Below are 24,499 nucleotides of genomic sequence, written 5' to 3'. Positions count from 1 at the left end.
GGAGTGCTGAGTTTTTAGCCAGGAAGGCTGAATGCCGTTTGTTCTGAAACAGGACTGTAATGCTGAATACCGCTGCAAAGGAATCTGCTGTTTATTTTTGAACTTTGTTTATTTTGTATAAAAATGGGCTGCCATGCCCTTGAAAATGCAGTCGGGACTGACATGATTTCTTCAACTCGCATGCACCACTAGAGCTTAATCACTTTGACATCTTACTAATATATTTTATATATATATATATATATATAATGTTTTTTAGGAGGGCTGAAAATACCCCCCTTGGCTTATACTCGAGCCTGGGAAACCGAGTCCAAGGATGAGAGGACCTCCATGATAGGCGGTAGCAGAACACAGTGTCAAATGCCTATCGCGGACCAGGAGGAAGTCGCGACTTTTGAAAAATAGACGCCCGCGACCCGACAGGTACACTGACTATCACGGAACGGAACCAGGAGGAAGCCGCGACTTTTGCAAAATGGATGCCCGCAGCCTGTCAAGAATACAGGTACACCGAGGCTGCAATGGGCACAGTGAGAATGAGCACAGTAAGGCTACAATGGGCACAGTGAGAATGGACACATAAGGCTACAATGGGCACAGTGAGAACGGGCACAGTAAGGCTACAATGGGCACAGTGAGAGCGGGCACAGTAAGGCTACAATGGGCACAGTGAGAATGGACACAGTAAGGCTGCAATGGGCACAGTAAGACTACAATGGGCACAGTAAGGCTGCAATGGGCACAGTAAGGCTGCAATGGGCACAGTAAGGCTGCAAATGGGCATTGTTGACCCTCTTTTCCGCTTACCGTAGCTGTTGCATTCTCACCCTAGGCTTATACTCGAGTCAATACGTTTTCCCAGTTTTTTTGTGTTGAAAATCAGGGTCTTGGCTTGAGTATATATATATATATATATATATATATATATATATATATATATATATATATATATATATATATACACATACACACACACACACACACACACATATACATACATATATATATATACATATACATACACACACACACACACATACATACACACACATACAATATATATATATACACCGTATATACTCACGTATAAGCCGTTGTAAGCCGATATACACACACACACACTCAGTTGTTTAGCAGCGTTGATTAAATATACAGCATCTCACAAAAGTACATCCCTCACATTTTTGTAAATATTTTATTATATCTTTTCATGTGACAACGAAATGACACTTTGCTACAATATGAGTAGTGAGTGTACAGCTTGTATAACAGTGTAAATTTGCTGTCCCCTCAAAATAACTCAACACAATGTTGATGTCATTAATGTTAATGTCTAAACCGCAACAAAAGTGAGTACGCCCCTAAGTGAAAATGTCCAAATTGGGCCCAAAGTGTCAATATTTTGTGTGGCCACTATTATTTAACAGCACTGCCTTAACCCTCTTGGGCATGGAGTTCACCAGAGCCTCAGAGGTTGCCAGTGGAATCCTCTTTCACTCCTCCGTGACATCACAGAACTGATGGATGTTAGAGACCTTGCGCACCTTCTGTTTGAGGATGCCTCACAGATGCTTAATAGGGTTTAGGTCTGGAGACATGTTTGGCCAGTCCATCACCTTTACCCTCAGCTTCTTAAGCAAGGCAGTCATCTTGGAGGTGTGTTTGGGGTCATTATGTTGGAATACTTCCCTGCGGCCCAGTCTCTGAAGGGAGGGGATCATGCTTTGCTTCAGTATGTCACAGTACGTTAGCATTCATGGTTCCCTCAATGAACTGTAGCTCCCCATTGCTGGCAGCACTCATGCAGCCCCAGACAATCCCACCACCATGCTTGACTGTAGGCAAGACACACTTGTCTTTGAACTCCTCACCTGGTTTCTGCTGCACACGCCTGACACCATCTGAATCAAATAAGTTTACCTTGGTCACATCAGACCACAGGACATGTCCTTAGTCTGCTTGTCTTCAGCAAACTGTTTGCAGGTTTTCTTTTGCACTATCTTTAGAAGAGACTTCCTTCTGGGAAGACAGCCATGCAGACCAATTTGCAGCATGTGGCGTATGGTCTGAGCACTGACAGGCTGACCCCCCACCCCTTCAACCTCAACAGCAATAATGCTGGTAGCACTCATACGTTTCCCAAAGACAAACTCTGGATATGACGCTGAGCACGTGCACTCAACTTCTTTGGTCGACCATGGCGAGGCCTGTTCTGAGTGGAACCCATCATGTTAAACCACTGTATGGTCTTGGCCACTGTGCTGCAGCTCAGTTTCAGGGTCTTGGCAATCTTCGTATAGCCTAGGGCTTAGGCCATCTTTATGTAGAGCAACAATTTGTTTTTTCAGATTCTCCGAGAGTTCTTTGCCATGAGGTGACATGTTGAACTTCCAGTGACCATTATGAGACAGTGAGAGCGATAACACCAAATTTAACACACCTGCTCCCCATCCACACCTGAGACCTTGTAACAGTAATAAGTCACGTGACACTGGGGAGGGAAAATGGCTAATTGGGCCCAATTTGGACATTTTCACTTAGGAGTGTACTCCCTTTTGTTGCCAGCGGTTTAGACATTAATGGTAATGTGTTGAGTTATTTTGAGGGGGAGGGCAAATTTACACGGTTCTAGCTGTACACTCACTACTTTACATTGTAGCAAACCAATTTATTCAGGGTTGTCACATAAAAAGATATAATAAAATATTTACAAAAATGTGAGGGGTGTACTTATTTTTGTGAGATACTGTACATGAAAATTTTCAAGCAAATACAGTCCCTTGAAAAAGTATTCATTCCCCTTGAAATATTCCACATTTCGTCATGTTACAACCAAAACGCAAATGTATTTTAATAGAATTGTATGCGATAGACCAACACAAAGTGGCACATATTGGTGAAGTGGAAGGAAAATTGTTTTTCACATTTTTTTACTAATTGATATGTGAAAAGTGTGGCGTGCAATTACATCTGCAAGTCTTTTTGGGTATATCTCTACCAGCTTTGCACATCTAGAGAGTGAACATTTTTGCCCATTCTTCTTTAAAAAATACAGCAAGCTCTGTCAGGCCCCGTACACACGACAGAGGAACTCGACGTGCTTGGCACGTCGAGTTCCTCGTCTCGTTTTGGGATGAAGCCGCCGAGGAGCTCGGCGGGCCGCCTTCTCCTATAGAACAACGCGGCCAACGAGAAAATAGAGAACATGTTCTCTATTTTCTCGTCGAGCTCCTCGGCGGCTCCATCGAGCCAAAACTGTACAGACGACAGAGATTCTCGGCAGAATCCGGGTTTTGACCGAGTTTCTCGGCGAATTCTGCCGAGAATCTCTGTCGTGTGTACGAGGCCTCAGATTGGATGGAGAGCATCTGTGAACAGCAATTTTCAAGCCATGCCACAGATTCTCAATTGTATTTAGGTCTGGATCTTGACTGGGACATTCTAAAACATGATTATGCTCCGATTTAAGTCATTTCATTGTAGCCCTGGCTGTATGTATGTATAGGGTCGTTGTCCTGCTGAAAGGTGAACCTCCCCCCAAGTCTCAAGTCTTTTGCAGACTCCAACATGCTTTCTCCTAAAATTGCCCTGTATTTGGCTTCATGCATCTTCCCATCAACTCTGACCAGCTTCCCTGTCCCTACTGAAGAAAAGCATCCCCACAACATGATGCTGCCATCACCATGTTTCATGGTGGGGATGGCATGTTCAGGGGGATGTGCAGTGTTAGTTTTCCGCCACACATATCGTTTTGCTTTTAGGCCAAAAAGTTTAATTTTGGTCTCATCTGACCAGAGCACCATCTTCCACAATTGCTGTGTCCCCTACATGGCTTCTTGCAAACTGCAAACAGGAGTTCTTATGGCTTTTCTTTCAACAATGGCTTTCTTCTTGTGACTCTTCTATAAAGGCCAGATTTGTGGAGTGCACGACTAATAGTTGTCCTGTGGACAGATTCTCCCACCTGAGCTGTGAATCTCCACAGCTTCTCCAGAATTACCATGGGCCTCTTGGCTGTTGGCTGTGAAATGTTTAAAGCTTGGGATATTTTTTTATAACTGGACCCCTGCTTTAAACTTCTCAACTTTATTCCCGATCTGTCTGGTGTGTTCCCTGGCCTTCATGATGCCGTTTGTTCACTAAGGTTCTCTAACAAACCTCTGAGGGTTTCACAGAACAGCTGTATTTATATTGAGATTAACATTACACACAGGTGGACTCTATTTAATAACTAGGTGATTTCTGAAGGCAATTGGTTCCACTATATTTTAGTTAGGGGTATCAGAGTAAAGGGTGCTGAATACATTTTCTTTCCACTTCACAATTATGTGTCACTTTGTGTTGGTCCATTACATAAATTCCCAATAAAATACATTTACGTTTTTGGTTGTAACATCACAAAATGTGGAAAATGTCAAGGGGTATGAATACTTTTTCAAGGCACTGTACATGTAGAATATAAAATAAATGTTATCAATCTGGAATTTTCATACTTGCCTGTCTCAAGTAGAGAAAAAAACTTGAGTACTGCCCAGCTTCAGGAAGGTAAGACAGAAAGACAGTTATACAGATGAGGAGTACTGTGGAATCCTGGCCAACCTTTCTCAACGACTGTGAAAAAAGGAAATACATACGTTAAAATTAAAAATATGTCCCTTGGGAAAATACTTCAGAACCACCCTCTCAGCCCATAGTTTTCTAATGCTTAAAATTCATTTTTTTTATGTTTAAAAGCATGCTTACAAAACGAACCTTACGCATACTTATATACAATGTATACCATTTATTAATACAATTTACAAATGTGTATGTAGGTATTTTCATACTTGAAATAGAAATTAGCCTAAGGAACAACACCCATGTACATAATGTAAAAGAACAGTGGATATTCATTTTCAGCTTAAACCTCAAATTCAGCTTTCAGCTTGCTGACATCAGCAACGCCTGCGACATGCAACACACGTGAAACTCTTAACAAGGCGCCAGAAAAACTTTCACAAAACTAAACAGAATAGGTGGAAGTGTAACGCTAACATCCTTTTGGAAAGTATTGTCTGATATCTATCTGCATATTTGTATATTCCCTAAATCCATCACAGATGTCATATCCATTATTTACTTCTCGTCATGAAGCGGATTGTATTATAAACAAGGAAAACACCGCCTGAGATGTGTATAGTCCCCATTTGCCCCCTGATGCAGTTCTAACCAATTCCGAGAACCTTTATTTAGCCTAGCACATTTTCCGACTCTAGTCCCAAGAGGCCTCCAAGGGTAAAATTTAGTCTACAATTAGAGCTACTGCTAACCATTGAGAGATATTTTGCTAAAAATGCGATTCTACCTTTTTGCTATTTTAAGTTCAATTTCAGACAAAAAAATATATAATTTCTTTGATGAAAAAGGTAGAATCTCAAAAGTATTTTTTTTTCCCTGTCTGTCTGTGTCTCTGTATGGGAGATTTCATTTTCTGTCTCAAGGATTACCATGAGACACAAGACTAGAAGGATACATTTCCTGTATAAGGACATAAAACAAATCTCAAGGCTAGAAAAAAATAAAAAATCAATAGGGACTTGGATAACATTTAACCACTTCAGCTCTGAAAGGTTTTACCAACTTCCTGACCAGGCCATTTTTTGCGATATGGTACTGTGTTACTTTAACTGACAATTGCGTGATCATGAGACGTTGTACCCAAATAAAATTGTCTCTTTTTATCCCCACAAATAGAGCTTTCTTTTGGTGGTATTTGATCACCTCTGCGGTTTTTATTTTTTGCACTATAAACAACAAAAAAAAAGTAATTTTGAAAAAAAAAAAAAAGCATTTTTTACATTCTGCTATAAAACATTCCCCATAAAAAAAGAAAAAAAATGTCAAAATCTAATTTCTTCATAAGTTTAGGCCAATATATATTCTGCTACATATTTTTGGTAAACAAAAATCTCAATAAGCGTATATCAATTGGATTGTGCAAAAGTTATAGCGCCTACAAACTATGGGATATATTTAGGGACTTCTTTATTGTATTGTTTTTACTAGGAATGTTGGCGATGAGCCATTTTTTTTTTAGCGGGACTGGGCCATTACGGCAGACAAAATTGACACCAAGTGACACTTTTTGGGGACCAGTGACACCATTACAGTGACCAGTGCTAAAAAGAGAAAAAAATGACAATAACGGGGAAGGGGTTAACATCAGGGGCGATCAAAAGGTTAAGTGTGTCCCTGGGAGGTGCTTACAAACTGCATGGGGGATGGATATACTGGAGGAAATAAGAAAGCTTAGGCTGGGTTCACACTACGGTTTTCCCGTCCGTCAGCCGCATACGATTTCAGTATTGAAAACGTACGGGCCCGGACGGGAAAACGTATAGATAGAGAATGCATTGCAAATCGTATGCACTCAGATGCATCCGGGTGCGTACGATTTGCTGGCAAAACGTTTTTTAAACGTCCGCAAAACCGTGTTCAACCACGGTTTTGCGGTCGTTTTTAAAACAGTATGGCAACCGCATACGTTTTCCTTTAACATTAATGTCAATGGAAAACGTACATATGTGCGGTTCCATACGTTCCCGTCCGTTTCAGCCGCATACGTTTTTTCATATAAATCGTATGCGGCTGACGGACGGGAAAACCGTAGTGTGAACCCAGCCTTAGCTGAAACACCAGATCCCTCTTTTGCTCCCTGACAGATGAGCGGTTTGCCTGGTTTCCAATCTGCTGCAGCTGTGCATAGTAGCCAATCAGCTTCCAGGTTTTATTATTAAAGCCTAATTAAACAAGTTGAATTAAGAAGCCCATTGGTTAAAATGCACAGCTGCACCAGATTCTGTGTGCACCAGTTTTAGCAAATCTCCCCCTTGATGTCTTATACTGGCCATACACTATACGAAAAATCAGGCGAAAATCGGTTGTTCAGACAGTTCGTTCGTTTTCGAACAGTTAATGGGCACAAAATCGATAATCGTTGTGATGTTTTTGAGCCGAAAAAAACGAAGGGCAAGTTTGGAAATTTTCTGCCAAACTAACGATAAATCGGAAAGTTAATGTGTTTCCTGTCCAAACTTTCTGCACTAGGTATATGTAAAAAAAAAAAAACGAAGCAATTTTTTTTTCTTTATGTCCACTGAACGATTTATCGGTCATTACATGATGGCACTATCGTTTGCGCTCACAAATAAACGTTCGTTTTTCGAAAGTTCGTTCGGACGATTTTTCGTAGAGTGTATGGCCAGCATTAGTCTGGGTGAGTGTAATATTTTTAAGAGCTAAAACAAATTCCACCAAGTACAAGTAGGATTACAGTGAATTAAATCATTTAGGCGAGTCCTGTCGGCGGTCCTTTTTTTACCCAACATTGCTATGCTCTGCTAAAAATGCTAAATGACTGTCACTAACCCAGATCAAATGCAGATAAGGACTCTGACTTTCCAACAACTTTCCTGACTTGTTCCAGCTGAGTAATTCAGAATGTAATAGATTCAGAGGGTCATCATAATAGCCAACCTACTTGTATTTTCAGAATTGTGTTGGTGATGGAAGTGTATTTATTGAATGTCATGTTTATTTTAATGTTGTATTACCAAGCGGTCAAAGAAAATCAGCCAGCAGCTACAAAAACTAATGTTTGTCAGATAAAAAAAAAAAGAAAACACTACACTTTTCACTGTAAAGGCAACTGTAAAACAAGAGCTGTTCAAGCTCTGTGAAGAACATTTGAAAAACAAAATAGCAGACTTCTTTACATTATTCATTTTATGTTGAATGAGGCACTGGCAACAACAGGCTCAAAAGCAGGCAATTCCTTCAGACATTTTTTTCCCTGAGAAATTTCAGCTACAGATTTCAATGCACGTATTTTTACTATTTTGTTAAGCAATTACTGTATTTATTGACGTAGAACACTTTTTTACCCTGAAAATAGAGGGTAAACTGTGCCTGCGTGTTATACGCAGGGGGCTGTGGAAAGTTTTTTTCCTGAAACTTCCCTCTTAAAGTTAAGGTGCGTGTTATACGCCGATAAATACGGGTAGTCAAACTTCATATTTTAGTAATCAGAACATTCTTTTGTGTATTCTATATGATACAAAATCCCTTGAAGTGGTACAAGTTCTCATTCTTAAACACCTTTTACAGAATCATAGAAATGCCCCTACAAAGCGACATATTTCTTACCGCAAAGGGGTCTGCTTGCTCCCAAGAAATGGGTGCTCCCCAGGAAACTGGGCGCATTTCTTCTGGAAGCGACTCGGGAACAGCAATTATGATGAATCCTATATCCAGAAGTGCCACGCCAGAGGCCAATACTACCACTAGAGTGTCGCTGTATGCTCGAGCCAAGTAGGCACCAATTGCTGGACTAGTTACCAGGCTGGCAGCAAAAGTAGCAGACACCTGAAAACAATGGGCAACATTGGTGGAAATTATATAGACATAGAATACAGAGGTTAAAGAAGCACACATTTAGGGAAAAAATAAAATTATATGCCTCACAGACATCAAGCTTGATGTTCCTTTTTTTATTTAATTTTTATTGGAATTTGTTCTAAAATGTAGGAACAACATCAATATTTTGGCATTACAGAATAAAGTATGTATACACATACATACACACTTTAGCCTTACCACATACAAACATACAGAGAGCAGACTGTGCATTTCTCCATCTGGCTTTTCGTAGACATAAAGGGGTAGATCCTTAGAGCGAGTACGCCAGCGTATCTACTGATATGCCGGCGTACTTTCAAATTACCCGCGTCGTATCTTTAGTTTGAATCCTCAAACCAAGATATAACGGCATCTGGGTTCGATCCGACAGGCGTACGGCTTCGGATCTTAGATGCAATACTTCGGCGTCCGCTGGGTGGAGTTTGCGTCGTTTTCCGTGTTGGGTATGCAAATTAGCGATTTACAACGATCCACGAACGTACGCGCGGCCGTCACATTCTGTTACGTCGTCTCTAGTCGGCTTTTTCCGGCGTATAGTTAAAGCTGGTGTTTTGCGGTGAATAGTTAGATTTTTTTTATTTTTTGCGTAAATCCGTGAATAGGGATGGACGTAACTCACGTCAAAGTTAAAAAAATTACGTCCTAGCGACGTCATTTAGCGCAATGCACGGCGGGAAATTTCGGGACGACGCATGCGCAGTTCATTCGGCGTGGGGACGCGCTTCATTTAAATGAAACCCGCCCCCTAATCGCCGATTTGAATTCCGCCGCCAGAAATACACTACGTCGCGAAATCGTTGAGGATTCGAAATTCCGCCAGGTAAGGTACGGCGTAGCGTATCTCTGATACACTGCGCGGATCTAAATGTATGTGGATCTACCCCACAGTATTATTAAATTGAGTGTAAACATTCAGGGACAAAGTGGCGGTAGGTTTGCAGTGGAGGATTCCTTCTAGCCAAATCTAGGCTGTTACAGTAGAGATTACCACGTGCTTGAGGAAGAACACTACCTTTGTCAATAATTGCTTGCAAAAAGAATTCTTAATTAGCCATACTGGACTTTCCAGTCTAACAATGCCTATTTTCAGTTGTTAAAACAAGTCAAGTAAAAATAATTATACTAGGGAGGATATACTAAGGAGACGCCAATATGCAGACTTTATTAACAGGATGTAAACAAATCCCAAAGGCCTTGGTTGCTAGGCTGAGGTAAGTATGCATCTGGAAAGCTAGTTTGACACACAGAAGGAAAGGAAAGCAAGATAAGAGCACTTTATTTTAAAGTGCATATAACTATAAAGAATAAAAAACATAACATAGCAGATTGTGTCCTATAGCACAGCATCCCAAGGGCATCCATTCTAGTTTTACAAGTTCCAATGGGATTACCTGCTGCAAGGCATACTTTATAATTACTGTACAAGTGCTCCAGGTCTCAAAGTATGAAGTGCAGCAGGTTTCAATGACTGCTCCTTCACAACAATCCAAGCACAGAGCAGGTTTTACAAAACCAATCTGCACAAACTCAAACCCACAGTGCATATTTCAATTTATTAAAATGAAACATGCTGGTCATTTTCTGAAGCAGGGAAAAGCACCCACTAGGGATTTCTAGTGGGAGATTTTTTAAGTGCCATTAAACCAAAAAAAACAAAATGTATTTTAAATGCAGCTTTCCAATTATTAGATGTATTAGCTGAATTTGTTTAATTTTTTCACTTGGCGAGGCAGCCAACTTTCTTTAACAGACTAAGCTGTCCAGATAAAGTATCGGTTAGAGAGTTGAGACAAACCATTTAACATGAACATGAGTTGCTTAGAATGCTCAGCTTGTATTCATTTTTGTACACTGCTTAAAAAATATTAGCTGAATTCAGCTTTAAAATGTTAAAAGTACATCTAAATCTCTTAGTCTAACACTATCCTTTCCCCAAATTGGCAATGCTGCTGTCCAATGGCATTTCCGTTAGTCCTCTATATGGAATGGAGACAGGAAATATGTTAGTGGCTGGAAAAAAAAAATGCATCACTATCATATTTAAAGTGGAACTGAAGTTCTGCTGTACCTCACTGTGAGCATGCAGGCTTTTAATTGCAGAAGAGACATACAATGTCTCTTCTGCAATAAACTACACCAACCTGCCTGACCACATCGATCCCCGCAACGTAAGCCGAGCTGTGCATGTGTGGCTCAGCTTACAGGGTGCCCGATCTTGCGTGCCAGGATGATTATCTCCTGCGCATGCACAGGAGTGACGTCATCCCCCGCTGGCCAATAAAAAGAGGCCTGAAAACCGGCACACAGGAGAACATGTCGGAGCTGGAGGGATTGTTGAAAAGGGGGAGCATCTCTTCCTTTAGTTATGCCTTTGTAACATGTTAGACCCATATTCAGGGTGTAAAATGTAACTGTAGCAATGGCCTAGTAAAATTAAATAAATGCAAATTTTTTTACCTGCAAAAAGATGTACATTTATAAATATCTTTTAAAAAAAGGTGAACTTATCCTTTAAGAATTTTGTAAACTGCAATATAAACAAAGGCAAAAATATTGTTTTAGAGAGTGTGTGTGTGTGTGTGTGTGTGTGTGTGTGTGGGGGGGGGATAAAAACACCTGTGAGGTTTTTGTTGCCGTTTATGCCCTCCTTAGGGAGATTCACCCGATTTGTCTTGTGTACCATTTTCACTGAAGATTTAAGTAAAAGAAAATCCTACATTTTGGGTTGTTCCCAGAAGAGGAAAAGATGGAAAATCTTTCAATAGGGACACTTGTTATGGTGACAAGGGATTATCTCACTTTGGAGGGATTTCCTCTGTTTTGAGTGACAGGAGGGAAAGCTTCCCAATGGAGACAGAAAATTAGGGGGGGGGGAGGAGGATTTAAGTGATGCTTAGCATTGTGTCAATTATCTTAATTGTATCTTTCCCTCCTCTATGCCCAGGACATGAGCAAAGCTCAGACAAAGATTAATAAATACAAATAAATCTTGGAGTTTGGCTGTTCTTTCAGTGTGCAGGCACCACAGCTTTTAGGAACAAGATCTCTGGCTTGAGGGCTTAAAAGCAGGTGCAGTGTAGTTAGAATGGCAATGTTTGGCTCCTTGGAGAAACTAAGATTTAATAGTAGCAATGTTTTTGCATTAAATATTCAGTGATATGTGATCTGCCCAGTGCCCATTTCCTAGCTTTAGGAAGGGTGTAGACAGTAAGACAACTAAGCACACACAAGTTTATTTACTGTTATTGTAACACAAAGTAGAGACTACCTTAATGCTGCCAGGTGGTAAAAAAGCACAGTATGATAAAGCACAGACTACAAGTGGAAAGGCAGGTTTACCAACATGTTCAATATTGCTGTAGAGCAAATCACCAGTTACAGGTGAAACTAATATATGAGATAGTCCAAGCCGTGATTTGTCATAATTGTGATGATTATGGCTTACAGCTCATGAAAACCCCAAATCCACAATCTCAGAAAGTTAGATTATTACATGACATCAATAAAACAAGGATTGTATATACTGTAGAACAATATCGGACTTCTGAAAAGTAGAAGCATGCATATGTACTCAGTACTTGCTTTGGGCCCCTTTTGCAGCAATTACTGCCTCAATGCGGCGTGGCATGGAAGCTATCAGCCTGTGGCATTGCTGAGGTGTTATGGAAGACCAGGATGCCTTCAGCTCTTCTGCATTGTTCGGTCTCATGTCTCTCATCTTTGTCTTGGCAATGCCCCATAGATTCTCTATGGGGTTCAGGTCAGGTGAGTTTGCTGGCCAATCAAGCACAGTAATCCCATGGTCATTGAACTAGGTTTTGGTGCTTTTGGTAGTGTGGGCAGGTGCCAAGTCCTGCTGGAAAATTAAGTCATCATCCCCATAGAGCTCGTCTGCGGAAGGAAGCATGAAATGCTCCAAAATACCCTGGTAGAAGGCTACGTTGACCCCGAACTTAATGAAGCACAGAAGACCAACACCAGCAGATGACATGGCTCCCCAAATCAACACAGACTGTGGAAACTTCACACTGGACTTCAAGCATCTTGCAGTGTGGGCCTCTCCATTCTTCCTCCATACTCTGGGTCCTTGGTTTCCAAATGAGATGCACAATTTCCTCTCATCAGAAAAGAGGACTTTGGACCACTAAGCAACAGACCAGGTCTGTTTTTCTTTAGCCCAGGTAAGACGATTCTGACGTTGTTTGTTGTTCAGGGGTGGCTTGACAAGAGGAATACGACATTTGAAGCCCATGTCCAGGATCCGTCTGTGTGTGGTGGCTCTTGATGCCCCGACTCCAGCCTCAGTCCACTCCTTGTGAAAGGCCCCAACACTTTTGAATGGCCTTTTCCTGACAATCCTCTCCAGGCTGCGGTCATCCCTGCTGCTTGTGCACCTTTTTCTTCCACACTTTCCCCTTCCACTTTCTATCAATGTGCTTTGATACAGCACTTTGGGAACATCCAACTTCTTTTGCAATTACCTTTTGAGGCTTTCCCTCCTTATGGAGGGTGTCAATGATGGTTTTCTGTACCACTGTCAGGTCAGCAGTCTTTCCCAAGATTGTGATTCCTACTGAACTAGACTGAGAGACCATTTAAAGGCTCAGGAACGCTTTGCCAGTGTTATGGCTTAATTAGCTGATTAGAGTGGGACACTTTGAGACTAGACTATTGCACCTTTTCACAATATTATAATTTCTGAGATTGTGGATTTGGGGTTTTCATGAGCTGTAAGCCATAATCATAACAATTATGACAAATCACGGCTTAACTATCTTGCTTTACATGTAATGAGTCTATTTCTTGTATTAGTTTCACCTTTTAAGTTGCATTAGTAAAATAAATGAACTTTTGCACAATATTCAAATTTTTCGAGTATCATCTAAAATTAAAAATCATTTTGCAGGTAAATATGTAGAGCTCACCAGGCCATATGCTGTGCTCCGCTCATGTTCCTGGGTGATATCAGCCACGTAAGCAAAGATCACAGAGAATGTGACAGCGAAGACACCCGACATAGAAATCACAGCAAAATACCACCTGTATGAAATCCCACAAGCATCAGAGTGGGAGAGTATAAAAAAAGATAACAAGGTAAACTATAATCCCACATTCATAATAGTTATATCAAGAAAGACATGGAGAAAAAAACATAATGACATGAAACTAATAGGCAAACATTGTATTTTTCCTATATGAGTTGTATAGAGAAATACAATTTCACAAGAAATAAAAATCACTTTTTACAAAATGTTACATAGAGAAATGAAAAGAAGGAAATGTAGCCTCATTTATGATTGTGCCTGAATGAACTATTACATTGCTGTACGTTTGATAAATGATACAACATAGTATATATATTGTTGCCAACTATCTACGACTGCTGTCATTACATACCAAGGGCTGATCTTGAGCAGAGGTATAGGCGCACAGGTGAAGAAAACAGTGAGGAGAAGGAATGACTTTCTGCCCCACACATCTGACAATGCTCCAATGAGGGGGGCACTAAGGAAGGAGAGAATTCCCTGAAGAATTGAGGCAGAATTAGGGTGGCATAGATACACACAAGAAACTAAAGCTGTAATGTGTAGTTGTTTTATGTGGATAGGCATTCATTGCCATATTGTTACCTTAACTCCATGAATTAAACCGTTCATTAAAAATGTGTGTTGTGGGAAGGTCTGGTGCAGTACCTGTAAGAAAAACCATCAGATGTTTAGCTTCTCCTGAAAAAGTGAGTAACATTTACAGCAGATCTGGGTGGCGATCTCTCTTACCGTTAACATGGGAGTTGTCAGCAGACCCCAGGCAAAGAACTCTAGGAATATAACCACCACCGCATGGTAGACACTTGGTTCACCAACCCCCTGCCGCTGGGTAAGAGAGAGAAGAGAAAAGAGAAGTGAATGTGCATTACCTATATGAAGGTCAAATGGCTCCAACAAGTTCTTGCTGTGTAAAGCAAATAATATTTGACATATGTAATCGTGATCTGGGAGTCGGATAATTACAAGTTGGTGTCAGGCATGTTATATTAAAATGAAAGAAGACACATAGCTAGTCAATCTGTTTATACAAAATTTCATTATTCCAGCCTCCTATATAATGTTGCCAAGTGCCAACATATGCAGAATTACAACTTTGCACAATTCTTTTTTTCTTTAATATTGTATTAAAGTGATATTAACCACTTCCTTACTGGGCACATATACCCCCCCTCCTGCCCAGGTGAAATTTCAGCTTCCGGCACGGTCTCGCTTTAACTGACAGTTGCGCAGTCGTGCAACGTGGCTCCCAAACAAAATTGACGTCCTTTTTTCCCCCACAAGTAGAGCTTTCTTTTGGTGGTATTTGATCACCTCTGCAGTTTTTATTTTTTGCGCTATAAACAAAAAAAAGAGCGACAATTTTGAAAAAGAAATCAATATTTTTTACTTGTTGCTATAATAAATAGCCCAATTTTCTTATAAAAACTTATTTTTTCCTCAGTCTAGGCCGATACGTATTCTTCTACATTTTTTTTTTTTACCAAAAATAACGCAATAAGCGACTGGTTTGTGCAAAAGTTATAGCGCCTACAAAATAGGGGACAGAATTATTATTATTTTTTTTTTACTAGTAATGGCGGCGATCTGCGATTTTTATTGGGACTGCTACATTATGGCAGACACATCAGACACTTTTGACACCATTCACATTTATACTGCGATCAGTGCTATAAATATGCACTAATTACTGTATAAATGTGACTGGCAGGGAAGGGGTTAACACTAGGGGGTGAGGAAGGGGTAAATGTGTACCCTGCATAGTGTTTCTAACTGTGGGGGACGGGGACTGACTGGGGGAGGTGACCGATCTGTGTCCCTATGTACAAGGGACACAGCATCGGTCTCCTCTCTCCCTGACAGGACAGATCCACGTCCTTGTCTGTGTAACCGCTGATCGTGGGTGCCTGGCGGACATCGCGGCCACCAGGCACGCGCATCGGCATCTCAGTGATGCGGCGGGCATGCTTGCGCCACCGTCGTCGGTGCTCGCGCGCCCCCCTGTGGCTGGAGGCCGTATTTAGACGGCCTCCCGGCAATTGGCATCCACACTGCGGCCGTATACATAGTCGTACGGCCGGCAGGAAGTGATTAAAAGGGCTCAGATTTTTTACATTAAAATAATAAACATGTCCAACTAACCTGCTTTGTGCAGTGGCTTTCCCTCCTGTCCCAAGAGTAAGCTAATTTCTATTAGGAGCACCCAGGCAGACTCACTCCCAACCCCTGCTCTGCGTGGCTCAGCCCTGCCCTGCCCCTCGCTCTTCAATGACTGTGATTGATTGGCTTCCGCTGCTGTCTCAACCAAATGATGGAGAGTTCCCAGAGAGCTGAGGCTCTCGTGCACAGCGCTGAAGGAAGATCGGCCTCGGGTACGTTTTGGGGGCTGCTGCACAGAAAAGGTTTTTTCCTTCATGCATAGAATGCATGAAGGTAAAAAAAAACTTCAGCCTTGAGAACCACTTTAAAGAATAGAAAACAGGACAATAAGAAAATAGCAACAAGTGTACCATATGGTACGAGTGAGAGACAGGCCTCTTACACAAGCTCATACACAAAATGCTAAAACCCACCCTCTCAGGCCCCGTACACACGGTCGGACAAAACTGATGAGAATGGTCCGACGGACCGTTTTCATCGGTTCACTGCTGAAGTGGCCTGATGATGTGTACACACCATCGTTCCAAAAACCGATCGGGTCAGAACGCGGTGAGGTCAAACACACGACGTGCTGAATAAAACGAAGTTCAATGCTTCCAAGCATGCGTCGACTTGATTCTGAGCATGCGCAGGTTTTGAACCGATGCCTTTCTGTACTAACCATAGGTTTGGTCCGATCGGGCAGCGGTCCATCGGTTTGGTTTTGAAGCATGTTTTAAAATTTTGGACCGAAGGAAAACAGACCGATGGGCCATACACACGGTCGGTTTGGACCAATGAAACTGAACTTCGGTTCATTCTCATCGGTTCGGTCCGACCATGTGTACGGGGCCTTACTAGTAAATTTTAACACAACTAATATAAAGAAAAATGACAATTCATAAACCTGGCCATAGCCATATCTTGCACAGAAATTTTTGATTTTTTTGTTTGTTTCATTTATAATTTAAGATTAGGGTTCACAACAGTTACAAAAAAAATTTCATTGCGTCATGTAAACGCAAGATAGAACATATAAATACAACCACAATCTTTGGCATGAGAGTTAGCGATATCATTAGCAGCCCCCCAGGAAACTAGGAGGTAACATTGTATAGCCCTACTGAGGCTCAAATGCAGTGTTAAAGGGCAAATTTGCCTTTACAGAAAACCCCTCCTAATCCTGCATGGTGGATCGCCCATTCTGAGCCTCGGTATAGCCGGCCCACAACTCCGGGGCTTAGAAATCCCCAAAGCTATATCTCCTAAAAACGTACCCCGTCAGGAGAGACGTTTAGGAGCATTCTAATTGGTCGGCGCCGACTAATCAGAACCCGCGTAGCCCGTCCTCTCAGCGGGGAAAAAGAAGAGAGAAAACTGAGGGGATTTCTAAGCACCGGAGCCGTGAGGCGGCAATATGGGGCTCAGAACGTGCGATCCCCACCATACAGGTCAGCTGACAGGGGGGGGCGCAAAGTGGGGGTCCTGTGTAAGGTTACCTTACAGATTTTTCTGTAAAGGTGAACTTACATTTTCATTTTGATGTCAAATTTCGATTCGGTTTTAGTCAGTCCAACTAAAATGCCATTTTCGTTTTAGCCGTATTTTAGTATTTTTTAGTATTAAGTAGGGGTGTAACGGATCAAAAAACTCACGGATCGGATCGATCCTCGGATCAGGAGTCACGGATCGGATCATTTTCGGATCAGTGCAAAAAAAAAAAAAAAATGTGTGTGTAATATATACATGTATGTATGTATGTATGTATGTATGTATGTATGTATGTATGTATGTATATATGTATATATATATATATATATATATATATATATATATATATATATATACACACACACACACACATTTCACGGGTGGATTAAAGAGGAAGCAGGTGAGGCTGTTTGGGACTTGTTAAAAGTACAATCTTGATGTTTTTACAGCTCTCTCTCTATATATATATATATATATATATATATATATATATATATATTTATATATAGAGCTGTAAAAACATCAAGATTGTACTTTTAACAAGTCCCAAACAGCCTCACCTGCTTCCTCTTTAATCCACCTGTGAAATGTGCTCTCCCCCCCCCCCCCTCCTCCTCTCACACTAGTGCTTCTCTGCTACTATTCCCTCTCCATGTCGGCTTGCCAGAGCCCAGTGCACAGCGTGACACGCCTCCCCGGGGAGGCGGGGAGGCGTGTCACGCTGGGCTCTGGCAAGCAGACTGGGTGGAGCAAGATCGCTCCGGAGCTAGGCCGAAGCCGGGGACTTTCCTAGGCCTAGGCTCCGGAGCGCTCCGCGGATCGCGGGGTGTGCCGATCCGAACGGGGTGGCCCGTTCGGATCACGGATCGGTGACGATCCGTTACACCCCTAGTATTAAGGCTTGAATACGCACTACAGACACAGATATAGCCATTGTGATATATAACCAAAAAGAATAAAGTTTAAAGATAAACTAAAAGTCCAGCCTGAGCTTTTTAGGCTGGGCTTTTTCTCTGGGTCACAGAAGTGTAATTAGTTTTGCACTCCTGTGACCCGTTTTCAGCAGAGAGTGGTCTGAAGTCCGCTCTCTGCTGACGTCACTGCCATCAGTCAGGGCACTGCGTCATCCCAACTTCCAAGTCTGGATCCGCCAGCTGCCCTGATTGACGGCAGTCTCAGCGAGCCGATGAGACGGCCGCTCCCTGCCCCTCCACTGCTCAGCAATCCAATGAGCGCTGAGAAATAGAGCAGAAGCGATGCTGACTGGCAGTCAGCATTGCTCTGCTTGGGGATCTGTGAGAACAGAGTCATTGGTGGTGTTCGGTGGCTCGGTTCTCAGTGCAGAGATGACGGGGAACAGATGCAGCATTGGTCTGATGCTCCATCCACCGAGGTAAGTATGAATAGGTAATTAAAAAAAAAAAAAAAAAAAAAAAAAAAATACTTCTCTTTTAAAGTGGTTCTAATCTAAAGGATCAAGGTTTTTTACCTTCATGCATTCTTTGCATGAAGGTAAAAAAACCTTCTCTGTGCAGCAGCCCCCAAGCCAATACTTACCTGATCCCCATCAATGTGCACGACAGCCTCGGCTCTCCAGGGACTCTCACTCCTCATTCGAGTAAATCTACTGTGAGCAGGTGGGAGGTGCAAGCTTGGCAACGTAAATGTACATTGCCGGCTTGCATCTGGGTGTGGGGTACGCATGCAGGCGCCCCCTGCCAACCCTTGCTGTGATTGGGCACAGCACGAGTTCGGCAGCAGATTTCAGCCAATGATTTTGGCTGGAACTTGCGGATTAGGTGTGTCCAATCACACACACACACAGAGTTCAGTGTGTAAAAACATTTGGCTGTTTCTTCTCTGTGAAAAGGAGGGAGAAAACACAGCCAGATTAGTAAGTAAAAGGAGCACACATTACAATTGTCAAGCACAAAGTCAACACCTTTCCAGTGTCATCAGTACAGTGTCAGTGTACCGTGTTATCAGTGATCACTGTATTAGTGTCACTAGCGACATCAGTGTCGGTTAGCGCCAGATTGCTTGCCACACTATCACAGTCCAACTATAGCGTCTATAGCTACATAAATTTCAGTACAAAGTGTGAGATTATATATATATATATATATATATATATATATATATATATATATATATATATATATATATATATATATATATATATATATATATATATATATATATAAAATACACACACACACACACACACACACACACACACACACACACCATAGCTTGTAGATGTCATAATTTTCTTACAAACCAATAAAAAAAATACACTTATTGGGAATTTCTTTTTTTTTTTTCTTACCAAAATTTCCATTTTGGTAAGAATAAATTTTGGCCTAAATCTATGAAGATTTTTTTATTATTATTATTGGATATTTACTGTATTTATTGGCATATAACACTCACTTTTTTACCCTGAAAAAAGAGGGTAAACTGTGGCTGCGTGTTATACGGAGGGGGCTGTGGAAAGTTTTTATCCTGAAACTTCCCTCTTAAAGTTAGGGTGCGTGTTATACACCTGTGCGTGTCATACGCCGATAAATACGGTAAGTACAATTTTTTTTTCTTCAACATTTTTGGTCTTTTTTTTACTAATAAAAAATAAAATAAAAAAAACCGTGGTGATCAAATACACCATTTGTGTGAAAAAAGTATATAAACTTAATTTGTGTACAGTGTTGCATGACTGTACAATTGTCAGTTAAAGTGGCTTTGCATTGAAAATCTGAAACTTGGCAGAAACAGTCTGTAAAATGGTATTGTGTGAACTCACAGCTTCCTTAAAGGGGTTGTAAAGGCTTGTGTTTTTTCCACCTTAATGCATCCGTCAATTAAATCTAATGAGGCAGGCGCTGGGGTTAGGGCGAGTCCGGCATTCATGTCTATGGACGCAAATGCTGGACTCAGGAGCGTGCCTGCAAGGTAACCCCCTCGGGAGAGCGCTTCTCCTAGGGGGTCATCTAATGCAGGCAGGAGCCACAAGAGCTTCCAAGGGACCCCAGAAAAGGATGTTTGGGGCCACTCTGTGCAAAACGAGCTGCACAGTGGAGGTAAAAATTACATGTTTGTTATTTAAAAAAAAACAAAAAAAACAATCCTTTAGCATCACTTTAAAACAATGACTGCAAAAGGGCCAAACAAAGATATATGAAAACGCAACACTCACAATGCGAAAACAAACTCATCCACGTGCAGGCAGTCCCACTGCTGTCCATTGGGACACAGCAGCTGCTTCCAATGTGACATATGCACCTGTGAGACATTCCCCATGTGAGTAAACACGGCCCTCCACAGGCGGTTCCCCAAGTGAACGAGGCATTATAGTTACCCTTTAGAAATATGCACGCTGTCTGCGTTTGGGGCCGTGCATCTGCATGGATCTCAAATAGAGAGCAGCGGCTGTGTCTATGCAGCTGCTGCATCCAAAACTGCCATGATTGGTACAGCCTGCACAGGGATGCATGGAAGAGCTGTGCATCCCTGTATGTAAACATGACTAGAGGTCGGCCGCTATATTAGCCGATATTTTGCCTTTTTTAAGATATCGGCATCAGCCGATTATTATGAAAAATAGGCCGATTGTCTGGGATCTGATGCTGCTAGCAGGACATTTTTACTGTCCTGCTAGCGCACCACTCCAGTGTGATCCCCGGGGATTTCACATTGGAGAGACAGCAGCAGCTCTTTCAGGGCGCTATTTTTAGCGTTATAGCTCCTCAGTGTGAATAGGGTCTAAAAGTAGCACAGTGCTGAATAGCATGGGCGTCTGCTGAACTTTTTTCAGGGGGGCATCATTTTAAGGTCACCTATGCTCGGTCCCTTTTTGACAATGTCATGAAGGGGAGGGGCTTAGTCATTATCGCATAAAGCGCAGGCATGCAAAGGTTTGAGAAACCTGAAGCAAAACTGTATAGGTTGTTTTCATCAAGATCAAAATATGGCCGCCCACAACACAGATGTATTGCAATACAAAAAGATGTACATTCTTTAATCTCTAGGTTATATTTATATGGGCTGCTGGGCATCATGGACTGGTATGCCTGAGAGTGAGAGACTGAGTAACTTCCAGTTCCATACACAGTGAAGAAGTCTGAAGATTATATAACATACACCGTTACACACACATATATTTTTCCAGCAAAAGATCAGCTGTCCAACTTTACAAGCAGCAAATTGCAATATATAATATTCTCCTCCTAGATGGCACAGTGGTGTGGCACAGCCTGTACCACACCACTGTGCCAGTTGGGAGGAGATTATATATTGCAATTTGCTGCTTGTAAAGTTGGAGAGCTGAGCTATTGCTGGAAAAAAAAAATATATATATATATATATATATATATATATATATATATATATATATATATATATATATATATATATATATATATATGTGTGTGTGTGTGTGTGTGTGTGTGTGTGTGTGTGTGTGTGTGTGTGTGTGTGTGTGTGTGTGTAACAGTGTTTGTGGCACTGCTGATGTTACCTGTGGTTCTTCAGCGATCGATCATAGGCCCAGGGCAGGCACTGGCAGCGTATTCTCTCTCGCCTCAGCCACTACACACCATGCACCTGTGGGAGGAGCCAGTGCCGGCCGGATCGGCATAGGCATAGCAAGTGCAACATACATTTACACAGGCAGGCAAGCTGAGGCAGCCAATCACGGAACAGAATAGCCAGAAAGGTTAAGCAGGGGCCCGAGCAGCAGAGCTAATCCGATCCTCGGGCCAGGGGTGAGGAGGGAGGTACGGATGTGTTTGTATGTATCGCGGTGAATAAGTCGGAACAGACAGAGCAGCCCCAGGCCAGCAGTAGAATTAGAAAAAAAAAGTCCACGGCTGCCGCGGAGACGGCCGTGGCGGCCATTGTAACACAGGGGGCAAGTCAAGTGTCCTCTCTTGCAATTACAGAGGGGGTGGGAATTGCCCCCCCTTCCCTATGGAGGGGACGCCCATGCTGAATAGCAAAAACAATGGCCTGGTCAATCGACCAAAAATATCGGAACACACACACACATACATCCACATATGGTACCATCACTTTAACATAGTGCAAACAAAAACAAACAGTGTTGCAACATATAAAAATATAGGTATACAGACAAATACTTTTTACAAGTCCAAATAAAATTGTAGTGTTAGCACACCATGTGAATTGCAATCCAAAGGCAAGCCTTCACCACCACACAAAAAAATTGCACTCCTTACCAAATAGCTAGACCCTTTTTTACAAAGAGATCAACTGCGCTTTTGCCACATATAAGTATCAGGGTAGCTGGTCACATTCAGAATACTCTCCTCAGACCTATCAAAACGCTATTTATATAATATATATATATATATATATATATATATATATATATATATATATATATATATACACATACACACACACACACACACACACACACACACACACACACACACACACACACACACACATATATATATATATATATATATATATATGTGTGTGTGTGTGTGTGTGTGTGTGTGTGTGTGTGTGTGTGTGTGTATATATATATATATATATATATATATATATATATATATATATATATATATATATATATACACACACACATATATATATATACACACAAATAAATAGGGGATGATTTACTAAAGGCAAATCCAATTTGCACTACAAGTGCAAAGTACACTTGAAATTGCACTGAAATTGCACTTGGAAGTGCAGTCGCTGTAAATCTGAGGTGTAGATCTGAAATGAGGGGAAGCTCTGCTGATTTTATCATCCAATCATGAGCAATCAAAAATGCTATTTTATTTTCCTTGCATGTCCCCCTCTGATCCACAGCGACTGCACTTGCAAAGTGGATTTGTCTTTAGTAAATAAACCCCACAGTGTGATATTGGAAAAGAGTTTATTCACCAGCAGCAAAGCGGAGGTTATAAATGCACATATCGGAACTTATCGGCCTGTATTTAAAATGAACAAGGCTGCATCCTTTCCCATTTAGACAGATCTGAACAGATGCAAGTGGATGTCGTCTGTTTTTAGGCAAGAGACATATTTCTTGTATATACTTTAGTCACCTGAACCCGATTTGTTTATTCAACAAATAAAAAAAAAAGGATGCAAAAACGGATGTAGACTGATCAGAGCTGAAGTGCAAACTAATGTAAACTGAACTGATGACAGATGTACAAACTGGTGGAACCTGAATCAGTATTCATCAGTTTTCTTCTGTTTACAAAAAAAATTACCCTATATTTTATTCTCTAGTCATTCCAATATTCAGTGGTCAGAATGCTGAGGTTAAAATATATACATAAAAATATATCTTAGCCTGGTCCAGCCCCCCCTTTTTTTCTAAGCTTATAGTCATTTTACAAAAAGGATGAAAACTGGTGAGCAACACCAAGCAAAGTGGAGCGTCAGACTAGAGCTGGGGGTAGAGGCTATGAACAGCAGTAACCTGCTCCTGAGTTAATATTTGCTCTGTATAAAGCTTTCATATTGGCAGGGTTTCAGACATACTTAAAAGCATTAACCCTTTATCAGCCCAATGCTTATTTTTTGTTACCCAATAATGTAGAAAAAAAATGTGGTCTCATAATTCGGCCATATTTGAATTACTGAATATAGGCGGTCAACACATCTGGTGAGTGGTGGCAAAATTCACGGTAGCTGAATAAGTAAATAAAAGTTAAAATGAGGTCTCACTTCTGATGCTGCAATCATAGGATAGTGAAAAGTCGCTGAAATTGCCTTTATTTATAAGTACCGACATTTATTTTGCCTCATGCACGCTGGACGTTTTTGCCATCTCTCCAAGATGCTTTTCCTCCTGGCAGAAAAAAATCAAGCGCTTGGGCTTTAAAGGGATTGTAAAGGTACAATTTTTTTCTTCTTCTGTCTGTAACTCCACACAGTAATGAAACACTTTCTCCCTGGTGTGGAGTGTCGTGCTCGCCCCCTCCCTTGGACTACAGGAGAGTCAGGAGAGTCAGGACGCTCTACGTTGCAGATAGAGAAAGGAGCTGTGTATTAGTGGGTGTCCTGACTCTCCTGTAGTCCAAGGGAGGGGGCGAGCATGTCACGCCACACCAGGGAGCAAGCCTCACATTACTGTGTGGAGTTACAGACAGAAGAAAACAAAAATTGTACCTTTACAACCACTTTAATTGGCTATAATAATTTATTCTGGCCATTCAAATGAATGAATCAACTCTGAAGTGCTAAAGACGTCTACAGGCGTCAAGTGTTTTTTCTGCCAAAACACTCCTGGATGCATTGGCACGTTTTATTTTTTTTCCTTCCCTACTCCTCTAAATGCCTGTGTGGGCATGGACACATAGGCTAACATGAAGGAGTGT

The 24,499-nt window shown here is 41.4% G+C and overlaps 1 protein-coding gene across 1 annotated transcript in view; it reads right to left on the bottom strand.

The window, feature by feature from the left end:
- The window catches only part of LOC120910119 (hippocampus abundant transcript 1 protein-like), a 53,056-nt gene that overhangs the window by 18,972 nt on the left and 9,585 nt on the right, over positions 1-24,499 (bottom strand). The window contains exons 2-7 of the mRNA XM_040321995.1: positions 14,235-14,330; positions 14,088-14,150; positions 13,855-13,982; positions 13,383-13,497; positions 8,185-8,403; positions 4,498-4,611 (exon numbers count right to left, since the gene is read on the bottom strand). Of these exons, the coding sequence (XP_040177929.1) occupies positions 4,498-4,611; positions 8,185-8,403; positions 13,383-13,497; positions 13,855-13,982; positions 14,088-14,150; positions 14,235-14,330 (735 nt within the window). The remainder of the gene's footprint in view (positions 1-4,497; positions 4,612-8,184; positions 8,404-13,382; positions 13,498-13,854; positions 13,983-14,087; positions 14,151-14,234; positions 14,331-24,499) is intronic.

Source organism: Rana temporaria, chromosome 1 (assembly GCF_905171775.1).
Source record: "Rana temporaria chromosome 1, aRanTem1.1, whole genome shotgun sequence".
Lineage (NCBI taxonomy): Eukaryota > Metazoa > Chordata > Amphibia > Anura > Ranidae > Rana > Rana temporaria.
The sequence above is the reverse complement of the archived record's forward strand: the minus strand, read 5'-3'. Positions and strand labels throughout refer to the sequence as shown.